We start from the raw sequence: 19934 nt of genomic DNA, 5'->3' as shown, positions 1-19934 counted from the left end.
CACGGCAAAAGAAAATAGTTGAAAGAATCGTGAGAAAAAGCTTGGAAGGGTTGAGCAGAGAGAAAAAAGTATATTTAAGTCCATGTATTCAGGAATATTTGTTGACTAGAAGAACTCCTTGCCGGGAAAGAGTCAAGAAGTTGGAACTGTTGGGAGTTTGTAAAGTAAGCGTCTGTGTCGTAAAATGATTGTGTATAGAGGAAAAAAATGTGTTGATGTAGTTTATTCTGATTTTTAATAAATAAAAAACAATACTATTATACAAACACAACACAACTAACAAAACCGACTTGAAAAGACCACATTTCCATCCTCTATACAGAATTACTTGAGTTGTCAATGTACGGGATTTTTTAGGAGTTGAAATCATTGAAATTTTGAAGTATTACATAAAACCTGCTTGTTTCCAGACAGATTTTCTGGCTGTTGTGGTTCTTGGGGTTCTTTTAAATACTGTCTCTTTCCGCATGATGCCATTGTGTATTTGGTATTTTGATTATTATTCATTACAATTTGTTTGTTTCAGAGTTTTAGTTTTAGGCTCCCAATCTTTTATCATATTGAATAGTAAAAACCAATATGTTAGACAAAATTGGTTTTTAACATTCTTGTGGTCTTTTCCTTTTGACTTATAATTGTCAATTGTCTGGAAAGGGTTGTAGATCCTCCCTTTATTAAATCCACCACATAAATGATGATGACTTATAGCCTACTACAACGGAAGATAACGTTGCATTTAAAACTTGAATTCCATCTGGGCAATGTCCTCTAGATGGGGTAACAAACCCACATTAAAGAGTGGTACATTGAAATTCATTTTTGCAAAAATAACAGTAGACAACAGCTTTTTCTTATTGTCAAGGGTGTATGAATAATTTAACGTTTTACTGGGAGAGTAATCTCTAAGAAAAGTACAATGCTAACTGCAGTAGACCCCCTCTTAACCGACCTTAACGGAGCCGGACCTAAGTCCGAATGCTTAACCCTAGATCTGGCGGTCATTTTATTCACCAGTGGCGGGTATATTTTGGCGCTTTTGTAGTGGTATCATATATTTTGCCACAGAACATTTATTTGTGAATATAAGTACACACATATATATATTTTCTATTTCAGTGATGAATTTATAATATAATAATATAAAAATATTCTTTTTCTAGCAATGCGTTTAGGCGTAGTAGCAAAAGGTTTGCAAATTTTTGGATTATGCAAATTAGAAATTTCAAAAGCAACCCACAAGAAAACCACAAAATAATTGTTTACACATTTTATCTAAATGTAAAGTTTGTGTGAAATATGATTCCCTACGTAGAAATATCAATGTTTTTTAAATACTCATAAAAATAAAATTATAAAAAAATAAATTCTTCATACGTATTTTCTTTTTTGAAAAACTAACAAATTTCTTTTTGTCACGTAGGAAATAATAGAATGCATCAACAAAAAATGAAATGATACTGTACAATAGGTAATAAAAAGATCTTTCTGAAAATATATAGTTATATTTAGTTGAATTCTAAAATGTCAGAGAAATTTACGTCGGAATGTATAATTTTGAAGATTTTTTTACAAAAACATAATATTTATGACATTTTTAAAAACAAATAAAATTTTTACAATCAACCTTATAGATTCACAGGGAATTGTAGGGAATTTATTGTAGTTTCAGATTATGTACTAATGTTGTATACAATTTAATTGACAATCGCCAAAAACAGCTGTTTTTGTAGTCAGGTGACCAAAACTTTCCACCGCCAAAATCTATTTTGAACTCTCTAGTTTTTCAAACTACCGTTTCTCGCTACATAATACTCACTGAATAATGTTTTATGCATGAAAATGAATCCTCAGAATCTCATCTTTCTAATGGTATAAGATTTATTGCGTTTTCATATTTTAATAATAGAAAAACCCGACCCATGTCATCTTGGTCTATAATCGACCAGCGCCACTGAGAACTCACGTTTTAGTGGTCTAAAATCGACCAGCGCCAGATAGAGGGTTAAAAGGTCAGGTAAAACAGGCAATCACTAAATACTTAAAAAATTGTGTGCTATTTATTTAGAATTCTATAATCATTATTCTGAAGTCGTGCGTGTATTATATACTAAATTAACTATCCTTATTTTCTTTTTTACTAAGTATTGACAACAGCAAAGTTACAAATAAATCCAAGCCCGGTTAAGTCAAATACTTTCAGTGGAATAAATTACAGTCCAAGGCAAGAGTCAATAAAAATTCTTGTTTTAATACCTTTAGTAATATTAATATTGATACTTTCAAAATCCATTGTAATACAGTACAGAACAGAACTTATCGTTGGAATTAAAGATACAGTACGAATAACCATTTTGTTACAATACAGGATGTTTATTTATAGCCTGTAACATACTGTAGTTTAGCGTATTGTTTCCATCGCCGAGCATGTGAGCGGAAATGCCAAGATTCCTAGAAAGCGGTGGTTAAACAAACCGCTCTCAAAACAAGGTCGGTTAAAACAAACTTAATATTTCACGAGCAAGGGTAGATAATCTGATTATCGGTTAAAGCGAGTTCAGCTAGGTTCGGTCTACTGTACCCTGTTACCTGAACAGAGCAGAAAATAATCAAGGGATCAATAAAGTATCATCTTTCCAGACAATATCAATGACAATTATGAATAATTTATGTATTAAAAATCTTGTGGGCCGTCCTCATTTCCTCCTTTTCTTTTTAGACCTTCCATTTGTTCATTAATTATTTGTCCACAACTGATTCCCAACCTGTAGACAAGTTGTTCAGAAATCTAGTTGAATAACAGGACCGAGATGCGTGTAGAAAAGAATTGGAGAAGTTGAAGATGGAAAGGATCATGAGGAGGCAGTATCTTCGACATAAGGCCACTCAGCAGTTCCACAAAAGCATGCAGATGTTGAGTGGGAATGCGAAATCTGACGATGACGACGACAAAACACCTTTCGAAGATTACTCAATCTTCGTCTACCGACAGACTGCACCTGATTTTCGTGATCGAGTGAAAGAGATTGAAATGAAGATATTGTATCCCGTAAGCGAAACTGCGATGAATGAGAGTGCTTCACCACACGGAATGTTCTAATATTATCCAACGCAAACGCTGCTAACATCACATAATAATCCTGTTTACCCTACATGTGTTTTTATATTTTTTGTTAACATTTCAGTGTGTCAATAATACTAGTGGTTTTGCGATTTACTTCAGTCTTCTATTTTGTGTTAACCATTGTGTGTTTTTATGTTTTTCAGATAGTTGTGTTGTTTACCAAGACCAAGTCTTCGTTTGGATTTGTTTTTCATAGTTCATTTTGAAGCAATAATTTCTGCAACAAAGGTGTTCAAAAGAAATAATCAATTAATTGTTATCGTTATCTCCCTTTGGAGTAATATAAAAATTATTTTTCTCAATCTATTCTTAATCTATCTTAATCTATCTTGATCTATGATTGTGAAATACACTTTTTTCAGTTTATGAGTTGGATATAAATAATTTGTGTACTACCTTAATTAAAGGTTGTTAAAATTATGTTTTTGTGTCTTTTATCTTGTAAAAAAAATTGAATTTAAGAATTGTTTTTGAGGGTGCAAAAGAGAAGTTATTTGATTATGCTTAAGTCTTTGTACGATCTCACATTTTAACCGTTACTTTATTTTAAGTAAATCATTGCATGTTTTGTGTTGTTACTAATGTGTATAAAGTATTTGTTTTCTTTAGTTATTTTGAAATTTGATTTGAAATGTTTCTGTTTTGTACATTTTTAGCATTATATACTTCTGGTGTGAGCTATATGAATTGAATAAAATGTTATTTTCAATGGAGATAATTATGTTTAAACTTAATTAACATTATTTAAATATTTTTTATTCATAACTCCAAAATATCAGCAACTGATTTAAATTAAATAAACTTTCTAAAAATCCTTCTTAATTTGATTAGGGGTCTCAATCCCGGGATCCTATTCGATTTTTAATATCTATAAATCACGGGATTGATGTCTTTTAATCCCGGGAATATTGGAATTTCAAAACCTATGTTTGTATTTATTTTTTTGTGAATTTGAGGAGTTTTATTTACGGAAAATAAATAAAAATACGTCCAATAACACTTATACAAAAATACGGTTTATTTTTAGGACGATAAATATATATATATTTGAAATATGGTATAAACTGTGATCTATTTTTATTGCACGGTTTAATTATCATCAAACTCAATAGGTGAACGTACTGTAAATATATTATGTTTCATGTTTTTTTTGACAAAATGTATTTACCTTGTGTAAATGTTATTATATTAGTTGGAAAATAATTACAGCACGCCTATAGGTTATTTTGAGTTTTACTTTAGTCATTTAACGCAAACAACACAATTTATGTGGCAAACAAAACATGGCAATCAGTAATTAAAATATTTTCCCCTTAATAACAATAAAAGCCTAACAATTAACTATAAACGCTATGAAATTTTATTATTTCATTATTAAGATTGCATATTTATGGTCTATAACTTTATCTTTGTATTTCTTTCCAAATGTGGTGATAACATTTTTACAATCCTAAATTACACACACGTTACTACATAAGCAGATGGTTTATTGTTTGTACAGTACCTTTAATTGTTTTATTGCTGCCAGTCAACATAAAATTTTAACGATGCCACTCATGATTCTTCCCATATTATATTTTTATCTTTATATTTTGATTCATTTAGTTTCCATATTAACTTGACATGTACTACTTGCGAGTGCAGTTGCTCGTAATTTTTTAATGTGTTTATTTGATTTAAAAGTCACATATCAACATTTATACACTGTAAATAAGAAAGACGGTTGATGAAAGTTCCGTGTTGTGATATTTCTTTACTTAGAAAACAGCAAAATTTCGCAGTGTAACACTGTTAAGGCCAGTTTAAAACATTAGAGGACTCAACAATTATAACTTAACTCACGCTCATTTAAAATGACTCAAAAGTTAATATAATATAATCCCGGAATTGATACAATCCCGAAATCCTGGGATTGAATTGAAGGCCCGGGATTGAGACCCCCAAACTTGATATATTTCAGCTATTACTGTAGTAAGCACATTGCATATTGAACAATAATATTTCAGTTTAAAATCTTTTCAATTATGGTTTGATTTTTATTTACTAATACATTTTTTACTTTTTATTTTTTTTACTTTTAAGTGCTTTTATTTCACCGTCCACATTTCAGGATAAAGAACAGAGATTGTTGGCTGAAGTCAGGCGAGGTTCTATGGACCAAGAGTTTTCTGGCCGGGTGAAACACATTGAAGACCAATTAAAAGGAGCATATGACAAAAAGCCAAAAGATCTTCATAGAGCTATTGGTAGGATTTGTTTTTGGACCATTAATTTTTATTGGTTGGCCGTTAACCAGTTGCAAATATTTTCAGTTGAAATTTAGTAGTTTTTATTAAATGAAGTCTAAGGAGTGTGAGTATTAAAAAGTTCAAACAGTTCTACAAATATTGTTAACATTATTCACAAATATTATTATATATTCAATTTGAACCAAGAATCACTGTTTGTATACCCCTAATTGAACGCTAATACTTCCCATTATTAAAGAATCGCTAATTTTAAAAGTTGCACCATTCATATGGTAGAACTAGTTTCATCAATAGCATCCATGCTAAATGAAATGTACAATCAACCATAAAACAAGAAAACAACCAATTTTCTTCGTAAATAAAAATAATTAGTTTTATCCTATAAAGTTAATCTCACATATAATACATTATTTGGTTTATAAATAAAATATTATGATTGAATAATATTTATCCAGAAAATATTGTGTTGCAGTTAAACACAAATTTTCTTTACCTATGAAAGTGAAATACTGTTTAGTGAGATATGTGATCTAATTAGCATTGAGTATCAATGTTTCTTAACCTCAAAATGTTTTCAGGGAAAATTGAAAAATCCGATTGGAACGTGAAGGAAATTGAAAAGAAAATTACAGAAAATAAATTTGGCAGAAGCTCGAAAGGTCGTACGGAGCCCAAAGTCCCGAAATGGAGCAGGGAACAGTATGAAGATAAGGTAAAACATATTAATATTAACTTAATTGTGGTTATACTGTGTTGATTTGAGTCCTAAACAGTCATTAGAGTAAACTGAAAATTTAGAGGCGGTTGAAAGGATCGGGTTAGATAGTCCACAGTTAGTGCAAGCTACAGCTAAATTTATACTTTGTTTAATCAACTTGATTGAGATTGAGTCTAATTGTTGTCCAACCTTATCCCTTTACTAAGTTTAGGAAGACACTGAACTGTGGGAGTAGCTTTTAATAAGCATAAAGAGGTTGCGACTTCAAATCATTACCCTAACATCAAACTGTTAAATTTCTCAATGGGGAGGACCAGATGTTTGAGATCTTTTCAACAATGTTACAGCTGATGGCATAGTTACTTTTGTTGTACGAATGTTTTTATTGTATATATGTGAATTTAAATTGCTAAAACAAATGATTGGGTTAACCTCCAAAATGCAAAGGCACACTATTTTGGATTATTAAACCATTACGAATGTAAGCTAATAAACGGAATTATTTATATTGGCTGACTTAAGAGTATTCCAAAAGAAACTATGATGTGCCTAGCTTTACAACGTCTGTTGAGTTTTGCATCATAACCCCATTTTTCAGAATCAGTTCTCTAGTACAATGAAGGGAAGTATCGAGGATCGGCGATTCTCTGATACCGCTGGTATCGAAGGTATCGAGGTATCAAGAATCAGAATCGACCCATCCCTACTTTAAACAAACATTTAAGAGTCCTCACTGTTATGGTTTATATGTTTCTTGACTGTATTATGTTTGTCAACAACAAAAGTTTCAATTAGGGGTCTGCGGTACAGAAAATTTAAGGTCGGTACGGTTCGGTACGGTACAATATTTTGTACCTCGGTTCTCGGTACAAAATCGGTACGGTACGCGGCTACCCGTATTTTTGCGGTTTTCTTCTCAGAACTGTATCTAAACCATTATTTTGAACTTTAATACAGTATAGACATTACTATGAAAATGGATAGTATCCTACATTCATGGTTTTCTAACAACAATTACTGTAGGCTACCACATATTATTAAAACAAAACCTTTTACTACTATGAGGATTGTGTCAAGAAAAATCACAGTTGAGATAAAGGCTTTACCTATTTTACTCTGAGATACTTTGAATAGCCATGATAAAGCAGTTTAAAAATAGGATAAGGGTTTTTATGAATAAACATGTTTGAAACATTTATTGACAAGATAATTTCACAAAACTGGTAAATTATTTCCAACCAACACAATGTCTAGTTGTTTTTAATTTTAAAAACATATAAAAGCATTCAGTAGAAGACAGTGTAGTTTTGACAGCTGTTCACAGCAGATGACAATGAAAAACTGGAGGTTATGATGAAGTAATGGCAAAGACCATTTTTTTTATCAGCTTCAAAACTAGTTAAGTTATAAGATGGATACAATTCTTGCAAAGTTTTTTTCTGAAACTAAAATTTGGATTATCACAGAGTAAGATTTGATGTTGGGCAATTAGACTTTATAACTGTGTAAAAGGTGTGTATCCCTGAATTTATAAATTGCATTCTACACTTATTCACTGCCAAACATAATTCAGTAGAACCTTGATGAACCGAGAATTACACTAGCCTACATAACTTCATTACCCCAAGTAAAATACCAAGATAATTTTTATAATTGTATTTGAATCGTATAATCTTAGTTTGTTAAAAATGGATTGAATGTTCAACAATAATTGCAGTCCATTATTGTTAAGCAGTATGGTCCCAAATTATTGTTTTTTATTTTGAAACATCACAGTTCATTTTACAAAATTATAGTTGAAGCAGCTCAATGTCAAGTCACGCTTGTGCAATAGTTTGTTTACATGCTTTCTCCAGACCACGGGGGAGGGGAGGGTCTGATAAGCCGTCTATTGTTCACCCCCAAGAAGGTCCGACCCTCATTAGTGCCGCTCAGCTGCACTCAGTGGGGAACCCAATACCACAAATCAATCTTTTAAATGAATACAAATATTTGGTACTGTAATAATTGTTTTATTAATATTCACCTTGAAATTTCAATAAATTTGGTGTAAAATTTGACAAAAATCTGCCATTTGGACCGATTATTAATACAATACCAATAAAGTAGTACATTCATTGGTAATTAAATAATAGGTAAAAATTTACCGATTTTCGTCAAGTTTTACCCCCTGCTGTGAGCTATGTCACAAAAGCTGATAACGACATGGGTGATTAGTAACCATGGCAACTTGTTGAATGCGTGATGAAGGGAAACCCAAGAAATAGAAGAACAAAGAGAAAGAATAAAAGACGTTGTTATCTTTATACCCTTTTTACAATTTCCGTTATTGTTATCTTTATGTAAGATTTTATGATTTTGTTTTATAGGTTTATAAAATAATTCTTTTTAACTACGGGAATATCAATTTATAATTTATCAACGTGCTTCTCTTCTGAAACAGCAATACCGGATGCATAATAAAGGTCAATGGCCTAAAATATCACGATTGTGCAATATTGTATTTTGATGTTGAAATTAAAATCACGACAAAAGTTTGTATATATCCATGGTCGTCAATAGAAAGATAAAATATCCATAACAAATATTTTAATTTATAAAATAAGATTGTAGATTAGTTACAAGTTTAATATGTAGCTATAAACAGTTTTATGGCAGTAGGCAATGGCCAGCGGCAAATTCAATATTCACGAAAATACTGATTAAGTTAGAGATAACATTTAACAGTCATCATAAAACTATTATTTTTATGATAAAACAGAATTGGGGAAAGTCGTAAAGAAATAAAAGTGATAAAACTCAACAGTTCTTGGAAGTACTTCAATACAACAATTATTGTCGTGATAAAATGTTAATGGATTTGGGACTGCTAATGGGTTTTTTATTGCACCATCACGCTAGTAATAAATTATGAAGATTGTAAACAAACATCTGATAAGACTTTTATGTGCTCGGAACCAACTGCCGTTGTTGACTACGATAGTAAACTGAAAGTAATTTATTATTATAATAGGCTGTACCGAACCGAATTTGTACCGTGTAAAATGCTGTACCGAACCGATGACGGTAATTAAGCTTGTACCGTACCGTACCGACTTTTTCGGTGCACCGCAGACCCCTAGTTTCAATCCACCAATTAAAGAGAAATGCCTTCAATGCTAGACATGAATTTTTCAAATTCCTTCCTTTAAAAATTAAAACAGAACAAAAACGTATATGGAAATCATAAATTCTCTTCATGAAGAGCTCTTCACGAAAAGACTGTCAATTCAGAATATACCTTTTTTAATTCCCTCTTTTGAAAATTAAACAGAACAAAAACCCAATATTTTAAAATAAAACCTCTCAAAGAATATTTTATGGGCCTGTTCTAATACTCTTTAGAAATCATTAGCTTTCGTTTATTTGACTTAATTTGTGTACAACTATGTATAACTATGTATGTATGAATAAAGATTCTTGACTATGGCTATGGTTGTTTGGCAGGTTCGAAGGCTCACCAAAGAAGACGGTAAGAACAACAAGGGCAGTGAGATCGAAGACACTCTCAAGAAGATAGAGAGACACATGAAGGAACGCAGTGTGCCTGAGCCAGGCAAGGTGTCGGCCATGGCTGCCCATCTGGCCAATATGAACCAGGAGCCGGAGAAACCAGTGCTGCAGAAGTCTGTAAGTTGATTCAATTGTTGAGTTTTGAACAGTTTTAGAAATCAGTTACGGTCGACGATCTGAATAGAAAAAGCTCACACTATTTAGATTTTTAAAATATATGTAACTTATTTAACCTGTAATCTTGTACATAAATCCCCTTTTAATACATTTAAAAAATAATTAACAAATTAGAGTGTGTTACTTCCCATCAAATTGTTGGTTTTAAAGACTTTCCAATTTGCATTAAAAGTTTTAGTAGGTAAATTTTCTGTTTTACATGGATCAATAAATAAAGCTGAATATTTAAAAATCACCAAAACACAAGAATTCAGTTAGAAAATACACAGCAAACAATGATCCGGGTAATACAACCATTACCTGAACTGGTGTTGATTATTATCAACCACTGTGGAAACAAGATGACAAAAGGTTAATTTTTCTGTCAATTCAGGCTGTTAAAAATACTTCTGATAATATATTTCAAAAAATTCCAAATCCCATCATCTCAGTCCAGACCAAATTGGGTCAACTGTATTTAGACCAATTCGTTAATTACAAGGCAAAATGTGGTTCGGATTCCACTATAAACTGTAGGTCCCTTAGATGCCATTGGCTGTATGAGCTATTAAGTAACAGCTGTGTTAAAGGAATATGTCTGCCTTTGGCCCGATTTCACCAAACACTTAAACTGCCGTTAAACCATGCTCTAACTGGAGTTAACTGACAAAATCATATTTCACCCCTTGCCGTTAGAGCTAGTTTAGACTAACTCGTCGTTAGATAATTAACTACCCAACTTTGACTGGTTAACTTCTTTAATCTTCGTGAATTTGGTGAAATCGGGCCTTAGTCCCGAAAAAGTTGGTGGTATAGTTGGGTGTCCGGTTAAGGAAACAAGACTACAAGATCGTGCCACTCATACTACACTCATCTCCATTCATAATATGGCTTAAAATACCCACTTTTGTATGGTCGTCATTTCAAAGTAAAGTATTAAAGTATAAGTTTTACAATAGAATTAAAAATAATAATAATAGTGGGAATAGATTTTCACAGTAGATTCAATATTGTATTTCATAACATTTCACTTTTATTAAATTTATTTGGATCAGCGATTGTCCATGTGTCCGGATTTGATCATCACTAGTACATTACTTTTTGGTATGATTTCTTCTGGCAATTTTCAATTTTGCAGAACTCCAAAGCAGCTCTGAACCTCCCCACGACTGGTGGCTCGGAGATCTGCCATTTCTGTGCCAAGAGGGTGTATGTGATGGAGAGAGTGAGTGCCGAGGGCAAGTTCTTCCATAGGGGCTGCTTCCGTTGCGAATACTGCAAGAACATCCTCAGGCTCGGTAGGTCTAAACCTTAGCTGTCAAATGTTGCCATTAGTGTAAAATCGTTACATGAACTTGCTAAACAAACAGATAACTTTATCTGCTAAATCTTGAACTTATCGTAACGGAACGTTCATATTCACATGATGGTAAGAGAATAACAACAGACATCTCTTTACTAACGTCACATTAAACCGTCTATTGGGTTTCAGTACTACCTATAGTTAACCAGGGTGTCTAGTAGTCGGGAAAATCGGGAAAGTCGGGAATTAGTATTGAATTTCAAAATGGTCTTGAAAAGTCGGGATTTAGTCTTAAATTTGATTTCAAAGTCGGGAATTTTCATGATTTTGCCGCGATCGTCGTCTTGCGTTTAAGTAACCGCGAAAGCCAATAATGATGATGTCTACACGGCTCCGGGAAATGTTCACGATTTTGCCGCGATAGTGGACGACGACGATCGACGATGACGTTTCCGAAACCACGAGAGACGACGATGACGTTACCGTGACCGCGGGAGACGACCATAACGTTTCCGTGACGGCAGGAGATGACGGTGATCTCTAAACAGCCGCGTAAAATGTTTATGATTTTGCCGCGATCGCGGACGACGACGATGACGTTTCCGTGACCGCGGGAGACGACGATGATATCTGCTCCGTCCCGGGAAATGTTCATGATTTTGTCGCGATCGCGGACGACGACGATGACGTTTCCGTGACCGCGGGAGACGACGATGACGTTTCCGTGACCGCGTGAGACGACGATGACGTTTCCGTGACCGCGGGAGACGACGATGACGTTTCCGTGACCGCGGGAGACGACGATGACGTTTCCGTGACCGCGGGAGTTGACGATGACGTTTCCATGACCGCAGGAGACGACGATGATGTCTACACGGCCGCGGGAAATGTTCATGATTTTGCCGTGATTGCGGACGACGACGATAACGTTTCCATGACCGCGGGAGATGACGGTGATGTCTAAACAGCCGCAGGAAATGTTCATGATTTTGCCGCGATCGCGGACGAAGACGATGACGTTTCCGTGACGGCGGGAGATGACGATGACGTTTCCGTGACCGCGGGAGATGACGATGACGTTTCCGTGACCGCGGGAGATGACGGTGATGTCTAAACAGCCGCGGGAAATGATCATGATTTTGCCGTGATCGCGGACGACGACGATGACGTTTCCGTGACCGCGGGAGATGACGATGACGTTTCCGTGACCGCGGGAGACGACGATGACGTTTCCGTGACCGTGGGAGACGACGATGATATCTGCTCGGCCGCGGGAAATGTTCATGATTTTGTCGCGATCGCGGACGACGACGATGACCTTTCCGTGACCGTGGGAGATGACGATGACGTTTCCGTGACCGCAGGAGACGATGATGATGTCTACACGGCCGCGGGAAATGTTCATGATTTTGCCGTGATTGCGGACGACGACGATAACGTTTCCGTGACCGCGGGAGATGACGGTGATGTCTAAACAGCCGGGGGAAATGTTCATGATTTTGCCGCGATCGCGGACGATGACGATGACGTTTCTGTGACGGCGGGAGATGACGATGACGTTTCCGTGACCGCGGGAGATGACGGTGATGTCTAAACAGCCGCGGGAAATGTTCATGATTTTGCCATGATCGCGGACGACGACGATAACGTTTCCGTGACCGCGGGAGACAACGGTGATGTCTACACGGCCGCGGGATATGTTCATGATTTTGCCGTGATTGCGGACGTCGACGATAACGTTTCCGTGACCGCGGGAGACGACGGTGATGTCTACACGGCCGCGGGAAATGGTCATGATTTTGCAGTGATTTCGGACGTAGACGATAACGTTTCCGTGACCGCGGGAGATGACGGTGATGTCAAAACAGCCGCGGGAAATGTTCATGATTTTGCTGTGATCGCGGACGACGACGATCACGTTTCTGTAACCGCTGCAGTCAATGATGATGTCTAAACGTATGGTACGCTGAAGATTTCATGATGAAAAAACAAATTTGTTAGTTAGAATCTTTTATTGCTGCATTATTTCTTTACTTGAAAACACCACATTATCATAATACTACTTTATGACAAAGACAGGGGTTGGCGTGGTATTATTTAGAAAATTTGGTTAAGCTATAAAAATTGGTATCGGTATCAAGAATTGAGAATCGATACATTTTGGTATCAACACCCACTAATTGTTAAAAAAACTAGTCTTGAAAAATCTGGAATTAGTCTTGAAAAGTCTGGAATTAGTCTTGAATTTTATAATGGAAATAAACTAGACACCCTGGTTAACATGTTCAATGCGGAGCCAAATTGGCTATATCACTCGTTCGGCTAAGATATGAAAACTCAAATTAACTTCCCAAATGTCGTTTTGGATTATGATCTGGTGTTATTTCGCCAACTTTTTTAATTTTTGTCAAGATATAACGTCATCGTTCGTCACAGGAATACTTGTCATGCACCGCATCGTACGACTGCCATGTAGAACCGACGCACGTGACACCAAAAGTAATCCTTGGTTTGTCTTGTAAACGGTGCTTGTCCGTATCTCCTACTTAATCTTCAGTGAGAAATTCATCAATCCGTGAAGAACTAGCCATAATCATTCACTATTGCACTAGGGGTGTGCGAATAGTGATTTTCAACCTCGAGCCGAGCTGAGCTTTTTAAAAAAATTTCGAGCTCTAACTTTTTCGAGCCGAGCTTTTCCTAGCGTCACCTTATCTAAGTTATTAAACTTTTTTTCTTAAAAAAGTGCATAATAATAATAATGTTCAGTCAATTTTTAAATAAACACAATGTTATTTTAATATGTTTAAAAACATTGAGAATTGTCAAGACATAAAATAGTAGATAATCACGATAAGAACTGAACTGAACTAAATTAAGATGCAAGAAATAAAAGGATATCGATTGAAGGCCTGACGAGATATTTATTTATTATTTATTTATTTATTTATTTATTGCTCTTTACAATTTTTACATTGTGTAGCATTTTTACATTGTGTGATTCTATTATTTATAATTACATAGGGATTATTTTATAAAATTACACTTTATATTAAATTTAACTTTAAACAAATTAATCAATACATTAAGAAATGGAGGAAAACTAAAAAAACATTATACATTTATCAAGAAAACCTTAAAATATTTAACTCATAACCCCTGGGGAATATAATACTGTGGCCCTTAACTCCAACGGTGTGCAGTGAACTCATCCACCGAATAGAATGCCTGATTTATTAAGTCACGCTTCAGTTTCGTTTTGAATAGAAGGGAACTTTCCAGACTTTTAAGCCTTTCAGGAAGACAGTTGAGGAGTCTGACACCTACTTGAGAAGGAAGTTTCTCAAATGCAGCTGTTCGGTGTTGGACAGTGCGAAAACTTTCCCTTGCTCTAGTCCCGTGGCTGTGCACAGCAGTGCCTTGGATAGGCTTATGTTGAAACCGGCAGTATACAGCCGTTTCCAACATATACAGGGAAGGTAGGGTCAAAATTCCAAGCTCCCTGAATGCTTGTCTACACGACTCTCTCCGCCTCAGATTTGCAATTAATCTGATGGCTCTTTTTTGAAGCCTAAATGCCCTGTTAAAATTTTGTCTGGCACAACCCCCCCACAATCTTAATCCGTAGGAAAGATGGGGATGAATGAGGCCATAATAGGCCATGACCAAAACTTGTGTTGAACATAAAGGCTTGAGATTACGCAAGGCAAAAACCCCTTTTGCAATTTTTGGACAGATGCTATCTACATGATTTTGCCAGTTCAGCACTCTATCCAAGTGCATCCCTAAGAACTTTGTGGAATCAACCTCTTTCAGGCAGGTTTCATCCATCATTACAGTTGGCGTTGTCTCGTCGTTACGGTGACGAAGGGAAAAATTTATGTACGTCGTTTTTGACTGATTCGTGTTGATATGCAGTGCAGACTGAGACAATCAGATTGTCTTTCATAACAGAACAGCAATGCGACATTGAATGACGACAAAACAACTAGCAAGTCGATTACATAATGTATATTCATATTGTAACTACTATGAATATTTAATTCTATTTTGTATAAATAAATACAAAATAAATTTAAAAACACGTAATTATTCTTTTTGTTTTCCATGCACAAAATATTTTAATTTTTATGAATCGTATTAATCAAAAAAAGAACATGGTTGGTTTGGATCCAAAAAGGTGGAGAGACAAGTAAAAAGTAAACTTATATATTAAACAAGATACGAGCTGTTTGGCCCGTCCTACGTACGGGAATCGAGTAGTCCATTACAACTGTGTATGATTCAGAACAGCTAGTTTACAACTTGGTGGCCGATTCACACACACTGGCTTTAAGTACAGTAGCTACATACCACCTTCCACTGCATAGGCCTACTATCACTTACCGTACCTTATTTTACCACCTTGGCCACTGAAACCTCTAAAATGATCCTGGCCTCCCGTTCTCTTCTATCCCGTACCATTTCTAAGGAAGATACCAGTCTGAAGATGTCTTTCATTACTTGGTCTTCCAAGTGGTCGTCTACCTTGTAATACTCCTTGGAATGCACTTTAAAAAGTTGAAGTATCTTCTCTCCGCCATGCAAAGCCAGCCCAGCCCATCCGAGATCTGAGCCTTTTGGAATGTACCCCTTTATCAAGTTTCTGAATCATACAGTACTACTGGGATAGTTATGATATGGTATGAATCGATTTTGGTTTCTACTGACACCCTGCAGCTTACTGGTCAGATTTCTGGAGACATACTACACCGGTTGACATTTTCATGTGTACTGTATGCAGTCATACTTATATTCAAACATCTAGAAAAAGATGTATCAACACGTAAACCACTTATATCTTAAAGGATTAAGCACTTATACTTAGACGGATTGCATTTTTGACAAAACTTGATTATACGTTTAAAATGTTTAGTTCAAAATTACACAATCTCCTGATAACATAGATCTTTTACGGTAGGTAATAAACTGCATTTTAAAGTGAATTAGTGTGTAGGCAAACTCTGACGATCAATATTTTTGTATACAAACAACTTGTAACATAAACATTTCAATGACAGTTAGAAACCAGCTGTTAGTTAAACCACCACTAAAACTACTTTAACTCGTCCGTCGGCTGCTAGACTTTTTGAAAATTAAAACTTAATCTCTAAAAAACTGGGACCCTAAACTAAAATTATGGCTTCGACATTCCCTAGTTCTCAAAATTATCTTTCTTTCAACACAAAAATCATGAAAATCTGTCAAGTGGTTGATTCAGAATCGTGAAATAAAAAAACCCTGTTTCGTTTTAATATTATAGATAATTGACATATAGAGAAAATAGACCAAAACACTAAAATTAATAGAATAACACACAAAGTAAACAAGCAATGAAATAAAGAACACGATGATTTAATACTGTCACTCAATTTTGTTATCTAGAAGGGTCGGGGAACTAATCAATAAATAGCCAAAACCAGTTTCCTCCCCTTCACACAGTCTCACCGCCCCCCTCCCCCCATAAGCCGGGAGGCCCAACACTTTGTCCTTGAAACACCCTTGCATCTGAAACAATAAACCCTTACACCCGCGTTGCTGTTTTGACAACAGGTTTATGAATGCGATCACTATTTTTCATTTTCCAGAATTAACTATCAATTATTATTATTTGCAAGTTACAAATAGGAAACTACAACACATTATGGTATTCAATGATCCATGTATTATCAAAAATTAATAATTCATTACTTATTTTGATAATAAAAAGCATTCATTACAGCCCGCACCACTTATTGATATATATATAACCATCAAAGTAACTGTTACTTTTAAACAAAATAAAATAGGTACAAAATTGTGTGGCCAGTCAAACTTTATAAACAAACATTTTATTCTATAAAATATAGATGGTAAATAGGGGGTGATTAAAGGGAATAAAATACAAAACAGATTAATTAATTATTTTGATAAACATTAGAAAGGTTATGGGTTTGATTGAACTAAAATAACCGCAGGGAAACTTAAAAGTAGAAAAGTCTTCAACTACAATCTGTTTAATCAGTACATTGTTAGAGAGAGAGAGAGAGAAAGAGAGATAGCAGATAGGGGCGTTTGATAAGGAATCTGAAAAAGTAAACAAACAAGGCAAGGAACAACCGCATGACAATACTCGTTTACAGCCTTATTGTGTCGCCCACTACATTTGCACACGTGACCACTTTTTGTTTCTTCCTTATCTTTCATCCGTCCCAAAATAGAATTCCTGAAATAGTTTGTTGGTATAATCTCCCCTCCCACACAAGGCGCAGTGCTCAGTGCGCACTGTAGGTTGTCACGGCAACCATGTGTCGTCATAGCGACTAGCCAATTACGCACTCGCACTGCGTTGTATATTACGATACGAATAGCTGTGTTAGAAAGACAAAGTGATAGGTGGTAGTTTGTCTCTTTCCTATTTCCTCAAAATTACGATCGATAATCATTATGTTTTTAGGAAAAAGCATTTAGCTTTAGCAATCGATAATCATTGCGTCTTGACTGAGCTGAGGTTCGTGCTTATCAAACCTCGAATGCATGAACAATTAACGTAGAATTGTGATAACATTGTTTTCAATTACGACCCAAATTAAGTGTTTTTTTAGTTTTGACTTAGTATTAAAAGCTCGGCTCGAACTTCGAGCTTTTTCAAAATGCCTCGAGCCGAGCCGAATAATGAAAAGCTCGACCAAAAAGCTCGAAGATTCGAGTACTCGCACACCCCTATATTGCACTACACTTAACTTATGTAATGTAATACACTAAAACACAAAAACACACACACACACACACAAATAAGAAAAAACAAGCGCAACAGGAACGATGCCGCCCGAGGAAACACAAAGGACTACTTCATACAGCGCAACGAAAAACAACATCCTCCTTCGACGGCTCAGCTCATATCAAGGCAATAATTTTGTGCTGGTGCTTTACCCGCATTGAACGTGTTAAGTTGTAAAATATTACAACTTACAACTCACAGCTATGTACAATATAACATACAATGAATACTAATTATTGCATTCATTCTTTGCTGCAGGAAGAGTCTTCTTTGACTTAATCCTGTTAAGAGTCCTTGGAGGCTAGCGGCCATCTTGTATAGTTTCAAACCGCTGCTAAAGAGTGAATTATAATCAAAAAATAGTATTTCAAACACCAAAGTGATTATAATTTTAATATCTAGAATACCATGAGATTATAAATTTTCATTGTTGTTTTGGATTGATTTCCAATAGATTCCATGGAATCCAACGGCCATCTTGGATTTATTTGCCATAAGAGCAATGTAAATTTGGTTATTTTCAAACAGCTGCTGAAGAGTTATTAAGCATCTCAAAATATTTGTTCAAATACCAAAGTGATTGTAATTTAAATATCTAGCATACTGTTGGATTAGACATTTTCATTATAGTTTTTTAATTGCTTTATGAGTTAGAACGTCTAGGCTCCAAGGACTCTTTAACTCCTCCTGGAGCATAAGGCCTTGACTGTTCCTCTCCACCTGATTCTGTTGGCTGGTCCCCTCTTGATGTCTTCCCATGTTTTGCCTTTCTCCTTTTTTTTCTAGCCATGTTCTTTTTCATGTGTTTCTGGGTTTACCCACTCTCCTGCTTCCATTCTAATGCCTCCGTTGCTACATCTCCATTTCCCTTCGGCAAGGACAGGAAGGGAGCACAGAAGAAGATTATTAGTCTCTTAAATCATAGTATAGGAAACTATTAAATACTATCCAACACTAAAAACAATAATAAAAGTCACCTTTATAGTCTAGTTGCACACAATTCTCTGATATTCATCAATTTGTCATTTTATCAATGTTATGTTGCATGCATTCTTTTTGATACTGTTATAAATAACTGGTCTTTTCAGGCAATTACTCCTACGACAGGGATGGAAAGTTTGGAAGCCAATTTTTCTGTGTACATCATTATGGCATGACTCGAACGAGAAAAGAGGAACAAGCAAATAACAAAGAAAATATTGCAAGACGAGTACCCAAGACCCCAGAAACGGTAAGAACCAATCTTGAAATAATTAAAATTACAGAAATTATTGAAATAGTTAGGTCTTGCTTTCCTTTTTCTCTTGAGCAATCTCTTTAGTGTGTGATAAAATTGTATTAAAAATTAACAATTTACCTTGAAGTCTAGGTAAATTAATTAGTTTGTTTGTTAAGATTAATTTTCAGTTTTCATTGATGACCATTTGAACCATCTGTAACAGCCAGTCCATGAGGTCTTAGTTGTATTAGTGCTAAGCCAAACAAATATAACGTTGATTTTATTGGTAAAGCGCTTTTTGTTTTGTTTAATTTTCCATACTTAGTTTACTGGTTACTATTTTAGAGGCCATCTCCTTTCAACCAACACTATTATTATAAGATTTAATTTTTATTTTAGCAACTTATTGGTTTCAAATACTGTATATGATTATTTTTTTATTAGACTACACAATTAAAACAAAACTTAAATTTTGATTTCTTGGGAGATGCAATGCTATTTATTTGTTTTTCCTCAGCTTTTAAAATGTTCTTTTGTCCATAGACAAAGTTACAGTAGACTCCCTCTTATCCAGACTCCTCTGGACCGAGGCCTGTCCTGATAACGGTTTTTCCGGTTAAACCGAGGTCCCCAAAAACTCGTTAAAATGGACCGTTTTACTGCATACTATATACAGTATTTGACTTAAATTTAGGAGAGCATTGTATTTAGACACGTGATCACTGGTCTCAAATATTTCCCAAGAAAACAGTTGTTTCAGTACCGCCACTACCTGCCAATCTAGTCCGGTTAAACTGATGTGCTGATAGAAATTGTC

General features: G+C 35.1%; 1 protein-coding gene across 10 annotated transcripts in view; it reads left to right on the top strand.

The window, feature by feature from the left end:
* Window positions 1-19934, top strand: part of LOC129004874 (F-actin-monooxygenase Mical-like) — a 138527-nt gene that overhangs the window by 92912 nt on the left and 25681 nt on the right. For 9 of the 10 annotated variants that reach the window (XM_054433562.1, XM_054433565.1, XM_054433567.1 and 6 more), the window contains 6 exons: window positions 2801-3046; window positions 5232-5367; window positions 5949-6082; window positions 9575-9757; window positions 10935-11094; window positions 18987-19129. In XM_054433562.1, coding sequence (XP_054289537.1) covers window positions 2801-3046; window positions 5232-5367; window positions 5949-6082; window positions 9575-9757; window positions 10935-11094; window positions 18987-19129 — 1002 coding nt within the window. The remainder of the gene's footprint in view (window positions 1-2800; window positions 3047-5231; window positions 5368-5948; window positions 6083-9574; window positions 9758-10934; window positions 11095-18986; window positions 19130-19934) is intronic. The other variant, XM_054433568.1, reaches the window with a different exon arrangement.

Source organism: Macrosteles quadrilineatus, unplaced genomic scaffold (assembly GCF_028750875.1).
Source record: "Macrosteles quadrilineatus isolate MER2022 unplaced genomic scaffold, UCM_ALF_1.0 Scaffold_12__1_contigs__length_5162894, whole genome shotgun sequence".
Classification (NCBI taxonomy): domain Eukaryota; kingdom Metazoa; phylum Arthropoda; class Insecta; order Hemiptera; family Cicadellidae; genus Macrosteles; species Macrosteles quadrilineatus.
Note: the sequence above shows the minus strand (reverse complement) of the source record. Positions and strands in the feature narration are given on the sequence as shown.